The sequence below is a fragment of the Myotis lucifugus genome, unplaced genomic scaffold (assembly GCF_000147115.1).
Source record: "Myotis lucifugus unplaced genomic scaffold, Myoluc2.0 scaffold_3797, whole genome shotgun sequence".
Lineage (NCBI taxonomy): Eukaryota > Metazoa > Chordata > Mammalia > Chiroptera > Vespertilionidae > Myotis > Myotis lucifugus.
This window is the reverse complement of record NW_005874845.1, coordinates 2,306-14,155: the sequence shown is the minus strand read 5'-3', so window position 1 is coordinate 14,155 and position 11,850 is coordinate 2,306. Positions and strand designations below refer to the sequence as shown.

Here is an 11,850-nt window from a genome sequence, read left to right as displayed (position 1 = left end):
AACGCCTCGTCCCCTATAAACAGGAAGAAGGTATACAGCACGAACCCCATGCCCTTTATTTAACAATAGGCGCGCGGTCCCCACTGCCGGGGGGGGGGGGGGGGTTGTGGGGCTGGAAATGAGGAGACTGAGAGCTTCCTCACTCGTCACCCACAGGCGGCTGAGAGCCGCCTTTCCGAGCCGTCACGCTCGGGGTTCAGCTGCACGGCCACGCGGTGGACACACCCGCCCGTGAGAGGGTGCTGGCTGTCTCCCGGGGTTTGTGGCCGGTCCTTGTGCTGTGGCATGTGGGGCACCCAGTACAGCCACAGGGCGGGCAGCCGGAGCAGCAGGACTGGGTGCCTGTCGGGCGGAGGGACAGCTCAGAGCTTTGGCGACCAGCTCGCTCGCACCTCATTGTCTCCCGATGCCCTTGGGGGGGGCGGGGCTGCGCAGCTCCCTCCGTCCCACGCGGAGAAGGTCACAGTTTCAGCCTTTGCCAGGGCTGCCTGTCCAAGGGCCCCCGGTTCTCCTAGGACGGGTGGGACGTGCGGCTGCGGGCTGTATACGGCCCTCCCAGGCCTGTGGTCTGGCCCTGCCAAGACGCGGGGTTAACTGCACGCTGACCTAAGTGTGTGACTCTGTGTGGCCGGGTGATGTCATACCCGCCCACAGGGCCTCGGCAGGAAGTGGTTCCCACCCGCCCACCCGCCCACCCTGCCCTAGAGCAGCGGCGGCTGCTGCGGACCCTCCACTGACGTGGCCGCGGCAACAGTCACCGCTGGGCTGTCACGGCTGTGCCTCAAGGTCACTCCCAGGTCGTCCGGGGAGCGGGCTCCTCGGGCCACAGACTCCGCTCCGAGATCCAAGCGGAAAGTTCCGGGCACAGAGCGGGAAGAGCATCCGCACCGGCGCCGGGAGACACACGTGGGCGGCAGGGCCCTGCTCACCACATGCCCCGGGAGCCACGCCGCCGAGCATGAGCACCAGGGCCTTCACTAAAACAAGGGGCTGCCAGACAAGGGACGGGTGGCTTTTCTACGAAACCGTGTTCCCAGCGCGTGAGAGCCAGTGCCCCCGCCACCACCGCGTCCGGGACCCAGACCAACGGTGGATGCGCAGCAGCGGCCCGTGTGGGCCCAAGGGGGCGGCCACCGTCCTCCCGTCTGCTTGGTGCCTCCAGCCTGGCCCCTGCCCTGGCCCCATTTCTGACGTGATTCTGGAGCCGCGAGCACCCACGTTTCTCTAAGCAGAGGCCACACTCAGACCAGACTTTACAGGGAGCTCTGGGCGGCCATGAGCCTGGTGACGCCGTCTGACCTCACATTCCACGGGCTGTGCTGAAATCGGGGGGGCAGCGGGGGGCGAGACAGCCCCTGTGCCCGGGAGGGGTTCCCGGAGGAGCCGGCGTGGAATGAGTCACGTCACAAACAGCCGTGCCGCCCGAGGGCCTCGTCTCCTCCGGGCGGCGCGTGTTCTGACCTCTGAGCCTGTCCAGGCCGTGACTCCCCGTGGAAGCACTCGGCCGCCCCTGTGGGTCCCAAACACGCCTTTGGGGCACGGCGGGGGGGGGGGTGCCCACGGACGGTGGCCTCGGGAGCGTCCGCTCCCCTGTGACGCTGACATGTGGTCCACCCCCCAGTCTCGCCCAGAGCCTCTGAAGCCCGCTCCCCTGTCGGAGGCGTGTGGCCAGGGGCCGTGCGGGGGCCAGGCCGGCGCCCCTGGGGGCCGTGCGGCGTCCCCTGGGGCCACAGCCCTGGGCGGGGCTGCTGCTTTCTACGGGGTCGGGGCCTGCGCCTGGGGTCCACTGTGGCCTCGGTGCGTCTGTGGGGACTCGGGTCCGGGAGAAGAGGTGAAGGTGGGCTCGCATGGGTGCCCCCAAAAATGGGGACCTGGTGGGCGCGGGCCCAGCGCAGCCAAGGACGTGTCTGTCACCGGCCTCTGTCGTGTCCGCGCGGGGCTGACACGCCGTCTCTCCTCCCCAGCGCCGACCAGGCCCTCGACAGGTTTGCCATGAAGAAGTATTACGACGACAAGGTCTCCGCGCTGATGCAGCCCTCCCAGAAGCGGTACGTGTCCCGGCTGGAGGGGACAGCCATGAGGGCCGACGGGTGCAACACGCAGACACACAGACGGCCCTGGGCGGCCAGGAGTGGGAGGGAGGGCTCGCTGGTGGGGGAGGGAGGGCTCCGTGGGGAGGCAGGGCCGCCCTCCTGCTGACCTGGTGGCTCTGACAGGCAGCCCCTGGGTGAAAGGGGAGGTGTGTGGAGCCCCCTGGTGGCCAGGCCTGGCGGCAGCAGCCAGCCCTCTGGTCCCAGGCCTCCCACCCCCGGGTGACCCTGGGGAGCCCCTGTTTATGCTGGAGGACAGAGGAGCTGTTCACCGCCAGGACGGTGGGAGCCCCAGGAGAGGGACTGGCAGAGCCCGTGTCCCCTCACACCTTCCGCAAAGCAGGGCTGGCAGCCGGGTCGCCTAACTCTGTGTTTAACCGGCTCAGCTTGCTTCATGCACAAACCCAGCCGCCTATTTTGAACTAAAGGAGCACAGTGCGTGAATTGCAGGCATAACTTAGAGATTTTTTAAAAAAATATAAGTGAGGCTGAGCCTGCTGGTGGTTCAGTCGGAGGACGGCCGTCCTGGGCGGGGGACACCCATGCCATGGTCGGATATTGGGGGTGTTCCTGGTGCTTGGAGTCTGGCCCCCCGGGAGGAGGGAGGGGCCGTGGTCGGGCAGCATTGGGCATGGCAGGCTGGGCCCCCACTCCGGTCCCTCCCACACCCCGAGCCCCAGGGCCCAGCGAGGAAACATCCCATTATTTTTATTTTATTATTATTTTTAAATATATTTTTATTGACTTTAGAGAGAGAGGAAGGGAGAGGGAAAGAGACAGGAACGTCAATGATGAGAGAGGATCATGGATCGGCTGCCTCCCTGTGTGCCCTGACCGGGAAGGGAACCATGACCTCCTGGTTCATAGGTCGATGCCCAACCACTGGGCCACACTGGCCGGGCAGACTCGTCGGTGTAGAACCGCCCCCTGACGGTCACAGGCACATGCGGGACGTGCAGGCACCACCGGATGCACGGGCTGCTTAGCTCCCCCCTGGGTCCCCCCAGGCCGGGCCACAAGGTGCCACCTGGGCGCTCACCGCCTGTGCCTCGCAGGTACGTCCAGTTCCTCAGCGGGCTGCTGTCGGGGACAGTGAAGATGAACGCCTCGCCCCTCTTCCTGCATTTCGTCATCCTGCACGGCACCCCCAACTTTGACACGGGCGGGGGTGAGTGCCCCCCCGCGGGCTGGAGATCCCCGTCCCTGCACTGCCCAGGCACCCCTCCGTCCTGAGGCCCAGGCCCCCGGTCAGGACTGGACAGAGCCCCCTGTGCGAGGTGGGCCACTCGCTTATCAGGAAGGACAGACAGCCCAGGCGACCCCGGGCCCCTCATGCTGCCGTGCGACTGCGGCGCTGAGTCCAAGCCTAAGGCAGCTAGTGGGCACCGGCTCCCTCCCCGCAGTCCTGCGTGGTTCCTCGCGCTCACGGAAGATCGACCTCTCTCTCTCTCCCTCTCTCCCCCCCTCCCTCTCTCCTCCCCTGCAGTGTGCCGGCCCTTCCTGAAGCTGTACCAGGCCATGCAGCCCGTCTATACCTCGGGGATCTAGTAAGTGCGCCAGCCTCGTGGGCTTGTGCCAGGAGTGGCATCGGGCAGTCGGGCCAGCTCTGCGACAGGAGGGGCGTGGGGCAGAGGATGCCCGTGGTCAGTGCTCCTCGGTGGCTGGTGCTGCGTCCCAGCCCAGCTTCACCACCGCCACACGCCACCCGGCTGGCTGTCAGGCTCACGGTGGGGCGTGGACGGAGGCGGGCCCCATGTGCTGTGGGGAAGGAAGCAGGTCCCGCCCTGTGACAGCCTTTACCGTTGGCCTTTCTCTGCCCTTTGCATTTAGACAGGATAGATGCACATACTCAGAACTTGTTTTTTCTTTTTAATATATTTTTATTGATTTCAGAGAGGGAGAGAGAGAGAGACACCAATGATGAGAGAATCAGGGATCGGCTGCCTCCTGCCCACCCCACACTGGGGATCGAGCGCACAACCGGACATGTGCCCTGACTAGGAATTGAACCGTGACCTCCTGGTTCGGAGGTTGATGCTCAGCCCCCGAGCCACGCCGGCCAGACCAAGCTCAGAATTTGCACCCATTCTGGGCTGTTTGGTGCTGGCCTAAACACCTTGTGAACATTCACGGAGAGTGAGTGGAGGCAAAAAGTGCCCTCACCCCCATGTCGCCACTGAAAACCAGCTGCTCTCGCTTCTGACTCGCTGGGCCCGGGCCGGGGGACAGCGCCCTCCGCTAATCCAGCTGCTCTCGCTTCTGACTCGCTGGGCCCGGGCCGGGGGACAGCGCCCTCCGCTAATTCCAAGGCCGAGGCATGGGCACCGTGTCCCCCGGCCGGCAGCTCCCGCTCCTGAGCCTTGTCCCCGGAGGATTCTGTGTAACTTCTGAGCTTTCAGTTGTCGGGTTGCTTTTCTCGAAACGCCTTCCTCCCGGGAAGCCCTGCGATGACGTGACCATCGCCTCCTTGTTTTTCCAAAGCAATGTTGGCCCCGAAAACCCGAGTCGCATCTACATCGCCATAGAGCCGGCCCAGCTCCTGAAAGGGGACGTCATGGTGAGTGCTGCCCCCTGCGCCCCTGGCCACCGCTCGGGGGGGAAAGTCACCCTAGAACAGGGACAGGGAACCTTGGCCCCAGAAACCTGTGCGAAGGGGGGAGCAGCCGTTACCTCAAGGCAGTTGATTAATCTGAGGGAAGCCGCTTTACCGAGAGGGACAGAGTATATCCCAGTCGCTCAGTATGTGTCAGCCACTGCACCCCCACAGCCACATTCATGGCCACTCAGTATGTGTCAGCCACTGCGCCCCCCCCCCCCACGGCCACGTTCACAGGCACTCGATGTGTGTCAGCCACTGCGCCCCCCCCCACGGCCACATTCACAGGCACTCGATGCGTGTCAGCCACGGCCCTCCCCACGGCCACGTTCCCGACCGTGAGGTGCAGCCTTTGTTGGTCAGAGGCCTTCAGGGGAGGATATAAGTCGTGGACCTGCCTTTGGCAGCCGAGTGTGAGATTCAGCGGGGTCATCGCGGGGTCATCTCGGGGTCATCGCGGGGCCGGCTAGGGCTCAGACGCTGATTCCTTGAGCAGGTTCTGATTCCTGGGCTGGTTCTCAGGTGGACCAGCTGGCCCATCGTGGCCTTTCATGCATCTTGACCATAGAAAACGTCCTACGTGTGAAGTGATTCTGGGAGGCGGGTGCAGAGATTAGCTTTTGTGGAGTCTGTGTGGCCCAGATCAGTGACATGGTCCAAGGGATAGCTTTTTGTTTTATTACAAATGATTCATTCACCGTTTAAGGATTCTCATGAATTTCCCCTAAAAATATGGGTTTTAAGACTGTTTCTTAGTGGCTGTGAACTCCATCGTGTCCCACCTGAATTCTCAGTGTTAAGCCAGTGGGGTCAGGAGGACACAGACCCCTGGGCACCCACACCCTGGGCACACCCACACCACAGGCACCCACACCACAGGCACCCACACCCTGGGTACACCCACACCCTGGGTACACCCACACCCTGGGCACACCCACACCCTGCACACACTTTCCAGGGGAGCAGCCCTCTGGCTGGGGCCCCAGGTCTGTCCAGCCTCCCTGGCCACTGAAAGGGAGGGGTCATGGGGGAGGGGCCTGTGAGGGAGGGGCCGTGGGAAAGAGTCCCCTGGGGTCCTGAGGGGATGAGAAGGGGTGAGGCAGCAGCAAGGCATCGAGCTGAGCGCTTGGCCATCCCAACGCCGCAGCGAAAGCTCTGGCGTCCGCTCCCCAGCGGGAGCACTGAGGGTCCCATCCTGAACCCACGTTCTCAGCCGACGAGGAGCCTGGATGGGAGGCGAGGTTTCTCGTGGCTGGGCTTACTTTTTTTTTTGTTTTTTAAGGATATTTTTATTGATTTCAGACAGGGTGGGAGAGAGAGAAACATCAGTGATGAGAGACAATCATGGACGGCTGCTTCCTGCGCACCCCGCTGTGTCCTCCTCGCCTCTCCTGTGAGGCCGTCACATGGGTCAGGCCCTGGTGACCTCCCCACCACCACCTCCTAGAGACACAGCTCTGAGCACAGCCTCAGCCGCGGGGCAGCGCTCCAGCGTCCGAATCCGGGGCGCAGGTCCGCCTGTCTCCCTGTGTTCACCCAGCAAACCCTCCTGGACGGTTCCCCGTGAGGCCGGGTCCCCGGGTCCCCCAGCACCGCCCGTGAATGGCCGGGCAGACCCACTCCCCGAGCTCAGATTCCAGGGCTGGGAGGTGCAGGGGTCCGCGGGTCAGGGGCCTGGTGTGACTGCCCAGGCGCAGGGACGAGCTTCAGGTTCCAAGGTGGGAGCGGGGCTCCGGGCAGCCGAGGACCAGGGGCCCCTGAGGTCCCACCCGTGCGGCTGTGCACGTCCCGGGGCCGGACCCTCCTGAAATGACCTGAGGGATCAGCGCAGGAAGAGAAGATGCCGGGAGGTTCCCGGGAGCGAGGTGGGCGTGTCCCGGGAGCGAGGTGGGCGTGTCTCGGGGGAGCCAGGTGGGCGTGTCTCGGAAGCCAGGTGGGCGTGTCCCGGGAGCCAGGTGGGCGTGTCTCAGGGGGTGCGAGGTGGGCGTGTCTCGGGGAGCTAGGCGGGCGTGTCTGGGGAGCTAGGTGGGCGTGTCTCGGGGAGCTAGGTGGGCGTGTCCCGGGAGCCAGGTGGGCGTGTCCCGGGAGCGAGGTGGGCGTGTCTCGGGGTTGGGGGAGCCAGGTGGGCGTGTCCCGGGAGCCAGGTGGGCGTGTCTCAGGGGGTGCGAGGTGGGCGTGTCTCGGGGAGCTAGGCGGGCGTGTCTGGGGAGCTAGGTGGGCGTGTCTCGGGGAGCTAGGTGGGCGTGTCCCGGGAGCCAGGTGGGCGTGTCCCCCGGGGGGGGGGGCCTTTGGTTGCTGAGTCTGAGAGGCAAGACAGGTACCAGTCCCCTCCGGTCACCCCTCCGCGACCCCGTGACCCGCGGGCACACGTGTGCTCCGTGCGCCTGGCTGGTCCGCGTTTGGCGGGGCCGGCACCTCTGCACGTGGCGAAAGTGGCCCGGGTGGAGCGAGCCGAGCCTTTCCGGGGCGGGTGCATGAGCAGCCTCCGTTCTCCATAGAGAGCTTGGCCGCTGAGGCCCTTGGGCGGCTCCTGGGCCGCAGGGAAGGCGGCCCGGCCCTGCCCACGCTGGCCGGGGAGGGGGCGGAAGGCGCGGGAGCGGAGCTGCTTGTCACTCCTCCTGCCCCGGGCCGGCATGGCTGACGCGCCCGGCACACCTGGCGCTGAAGGTCAGCTCCTCCCGCGGGAGGAGAGGGCAGGGCTCAGGGAGGGGAGGGCGGGGCTCAGGCGCAGTAAACACGCGGGCGTTATGTCACCCGGTGAGGAATGCGTGGGGCAGGCCCGTGGGAGCCTGGCCGGCGCCCAGAGCCCGCTCGCCGGTAAACACGTCGCGCCCTGCGTGTCTCGTCCTGCGCTGTGGCCGCTGCGGCTCGGGCCCCTGGCTGCAGGCTCCGGTCCCGATGCTCCCAGGGCCTCCGGGGGCAGAGACCGCTGTGCGCTGCTTCCTGCGAGCGGCGGGAAGGGCAGGGCTTGCCTCTCCCGGTACTGGCTCCAAGCGGCTGTTTCAGGGTCTCCCCTGTCCCCACCTCCCAGCTTCCTGCGTGTCCGTCCTTCCCCCGGATGGTCCGAGTCCCCTGGGCTGCAGGGCTGGGCTCCTCCCGCCTGTGGTCCCAGCGCTGGGGCCTCGGGGTTCAGGGGCAGCAGCACCTGCTGACCCGCCTGCGGGAATGAAGGGCCAGCGGAGCCCAGTCATCGGCTCTGGGGACTCGGGGCGCGGGCTGCGGGGGGACCAGCCAGCCCGCTGCGGCGGGCGCTTTCTCAGGAGACATTCCTGAGGCCTGTCTAGACGGCCACCAGCACAGCCGGCGAAACGGCTGACTCTCCCCGTCGGGGGTGCACTGGGGGTCCCCCAGGTTTTGCAGTCTGTGTTATCCACGCGGGAGCTGAGATGATTCGGGGGTGCATCTGGGGAGGCTGACCTCGGGCATGGGGAGCAGGACTGGCCGACCCTGAGCCCGGCAGGTGCTCCAGGCTGGCCCTCCAGCCTCGCCCCCGGGCCAGGTGCTTGGCTGCTGTGGATGGAGGTGAGGAGAGCTGCCTCGTGCGGCCCCGGGATTGGGCGGGGCTGTGAGAGACCAGCACCTGCCAACAGCAGCTCAGGGGCCGCAGGTCAGAATCCCTCACACAGGGACCGCCCCCTACGTGCCCGTCACGGCTGAGTTCACCCTGAGCACGGCCGGTCGCATGTGGCTGGTGGAGAGCAAGGCTGGAGGGTGTGCGTGCCGGCCCCACAGCCGCGTGTTCTAGCCGTTCCTCACCCTCAGACACGCGTGAACCTCACAGACCGTCCCCTGCCTTCCTCTCCCTCTGTGTCTCTCTCTGCCTCCCTCCCTGTCTCCTCTCTCTCTCTCTCTCTCTCTCTCTCTCTCCCTCCCTGTGCCCCCCCTGCCCCGTCTCTCTCTAATCGCAGCCCATGCATACGCATGCTGCACATCACACGCTGTAATGACCACCTGCTTCTTTTGTGGGAGCACGGAGAGTTCAGACGACAGAAACGCTTCCTCACGAGCATTTGTTGATGTTGAGGGGAAAGAGGCCATGGATTCCACGTGGCACACGTCTCCCCAGGAGACTGCTTGTGGGCGTCTGCGTGGCCGGGGTGGCCATCGAGGACTGAGCATTGCGCACCGGGGTTCCCTGGGGACGGCCCAGTGTGACCTGTGCCCCAGCCCACCTGGCTCTGCTCCCAGCTCACAACCCCAGCCCTCCTCGGCCTCCGTGCACAGCCCCAGCCCTCCTCGGCCGTCCCGTGCACGCCCCGTGCTGTCGCAGGCGGAGGGAGGAGGGGCTGTCCTGCAGCCTCCGTTCCTCTCCCCAGGTGAAGTGCTACCACAAGAAGTACCGCTCGGCCACCCGTGACGTCATCTTCCGCCTGCAGTTCCACACGGGCGCCGTGCAGGGCTGCAGCCTGGTGTTCGGGAAGCAGGACCTGGACAGCGCCTGCCAAGGTGAGGCCCCGCGGATGGAGGCGGACAGTGTGGAGGAGCTGCAGGTGCCTGTGGGATTCTCTCTTCTCCCTGCCCCTCCCCTAACGACCCAATGGACCAAACTGTGACCAATGCCAGGAAGGACTGACAGCTGACAGCACAGAAGGCGTTCTAGAGAAACAGCGAGCCGCCGATGTGTCCATGCCGGGCACTGGGGTGGCTCTGGGCTGTGTGTCCTGGCCGGGTGGTGGGGACACCGGCCTCCGTGCCCCGTCCCTCACCCCCGCGTGCCGCTGATGTCGCTCTCTATTGCAGACGACCGCTTTCCTGCCAGCGGGAAGATCGAGCTCGTGTTCTCGGCCTCCCCCGAGAGGATCCAAGGTGGGTGCAGGGCGGGGGCTGGTGTGGGGTCTCTGGATGTCGCCCACCTTTGCCCATGTTTGGGAATTTTCATGATATAGGTTTTTTTTATTTGTTGTGGGGTTTTTTTTTAAATTCTGACCCGAGGATATTTTTCCCATTGAGTTTTAGAGAGAGTGAAGGGAGGGGGAGACACAGAGAGAGAAACATCGATGTGAGGGACACACATCGATCAGTTGCCTCTGATCGGCCCGGGAACCAGCCTGCAACCCAGGTGCGTGCCCTTGATCGGAATCGAACCTGCGACCCTTCAGTCCCTGGCTGACGCTGTACCCACTGAGCCACACCGTGCAGGCTCCTGATACAGGTCTTCACCGTAGGCTCTTAGCGGCGATGACGGGCCACATCCTGTCCCCTGAGTTCTGTCCCTCCTCCTGGGGGCGGTGACGCCAAATGTTTACTCTTCTCCTTACCGAACAGCCGATGTTTGTAAGGAAGATGACACGTTCTGCAGTCGCAAACACTTGTGTTTAAAGTAGATTCTCCTTCTTCTGAAAATGCACTGGAAGAGCCACCAGCCCTTCATCCTCGGCTGATGGCTCTTCCACCCTGAGATCCCCGCGTGTGGCCTCTCAGCCCCGCGTGCACTCGCTGTGTGAGCCGGTCGCCCTCCTGGCTCAGCCCCCGACAGCGGGAGCTTCTGAGCCCGGCCGCACGCGTGGGCTGAGGGCCGCGCCCGCCTTTCCTTCCTGCAGAGCCGTTGCGGTGATGTGTCCGGGCCCGTGGGTGCTCGCGTGGCGATGCCAGGCCTGGAGGGCAGGGCTGACCCGGTGCCCAGCCCCAGAGCCGCCGGCTCGGCTGACTGATCCGTGTCCCCGCCCCCTGCAGGCTGTGAGCATTTCCGCAGCAACCATGGCGTGAGCGTGGACTTCAACACGGCTGACCCGCTGATCCGCTGGGACTCGTACGAGAACCTGGGAGCTGACGGGGAAGGTGCGTCTGGGGGTCTGGCATCGTTGCCACACGTTGGGTCAGAACGGTCCCCGAGGGGCCGGGAGGCTGGGCACCCCACCTTCTGTGTAGAGGGCAGCACCCCGCCCTTGGGGGCTTGGGGTGCTTGCGAGATTGGGCTTGGCGACTTGGGTCAGGCTCTTGGTGGGCTGTGATGGGCGGGGGGCAGTCGGTAAGACGACCACCTGGGAGCTTCCCTGTGGACGGTGTAGCCGCCTGTCGCAGGGACCGCTCCCCTCCCCATCCCTTCCCGTCGCACACGAGGCGTCAGGGCCGGGGCGGCGGCTGGGGCAGCAGGCCTTCCGGTTTGTTTCTGTGTCACTGGCGGCCTGGGCTCGGGGCTGCGTCATGTCTGTGTTCATGAGTCCTCTTCCCACACCTGCTCTCCGTTCCCCTCGGATGTGCACTCTGGTTGGGGGCTGCCGTGAGGAGGGAAGGGTTTACGGGAGAGGCCACCGGAGGCGACTGATGTCAGGGCACAGAGTTTCCTGGGCTCCTGAGAACTCGGTGGTTCATCTCTTTCAACCACCGACTGAGAACCAGGCCCTGGTGACGGGCAGGCCCTGGCCTCTCCCTGCAGGTGCACTTCCTCCCAAGAGGCGGGTCCAGGCCTCCCTGCAGGTGCACTTCCTCCCAAGAGGCGGGTCCAGGCCTCCCTGCAGGTGCACTTCCTCCTGTGGGGCTCAGACATCCTGGCAGGAAAGAGCGCCGCCTTTAAATACGTGATACCTGGAATCAGGAGCCGAGAGAGAAGGGCCCCCACGCAGCCCCTCCCCCTGTCGTGGGTGCAGGTTCTCTCACCTCCCTCTTGTCTCAGCGCAGGTCTGGGCCTCCCTCCAAAGGTGTGCAGAGCGAGCAGACCCAGGGCCCGGGGAGGGAAAGCTGCCCGTTATGGGGGGGCGGGGGGGATTGTGAGGGGAACTCGGCTTCGGGGTGACAGCCCCCGCCATGGGACCTCGCAGGGCCCAGGAGAGGGAGGCGGAGGCCGCGTCCTGGCTGGTGTTCGGAGGAGGCAGCGGTTGCAGAAGCTGCCCAGGACCCGCGCTTGGCACTGCCTGGCAGGGCGGGGGAGGCCTGGTGCCTGGCCCTGCCTTGAGGAGCTTTTCTCCGCCTCCTCCGCCTCCAGGGTTCAAATTTCACCAACCCTGAGTGCTCTGAGCCCCACCTCCTGTTTACATTGCCTGCTCAGCCAACAGGCTCCTCCACCTTCTGTGCTCATGCTCGCGGGGGAGGGAGGCGGTGCTGGGGGGGGGGGGTGAGGAGGCCGGCCCTTGGGAGGCACGCCCCCCAGGATGCTGCTCCTCTGGGCTGGAGCTTTCTTCCCGGAAAAGGAAAAGCAGGTCCCACATAGACTGAAGGGGCTGCTGG

The 11,850-nt window shown here is 65.4% G+C and overlaps 1 protein-coding gene across 1 annotated transcript; it reads left to right on the top strand.

The window, feature by feature from the left end:
* Positions 1 to 1,863: 1,863 nt before the first annotated feature.
* Positions 1,864 to 10,464, top strand: LOC102429292 (tensin-3-like; the record flags this gene model as incomplete). Its single annotated transcript, XM_014450793.2, has 7 exons — positions 1,864 to 2,048; positions 3,146 to 3,258; positions 3,577 to 3,637; positions 4,572 to 4,647; positions 9,003 to 9,132; positions 9,427 to 9,492; positions 10,360 to 10,464. Coding segments are annotated over exons 1-7 (736 nt in total), but the record flags the coding sequence as incomplete, so codon positions are not given.
* Between the last annotated feature and the right edge of the window lie 1,386 nt (positions 10,465 to 11,850).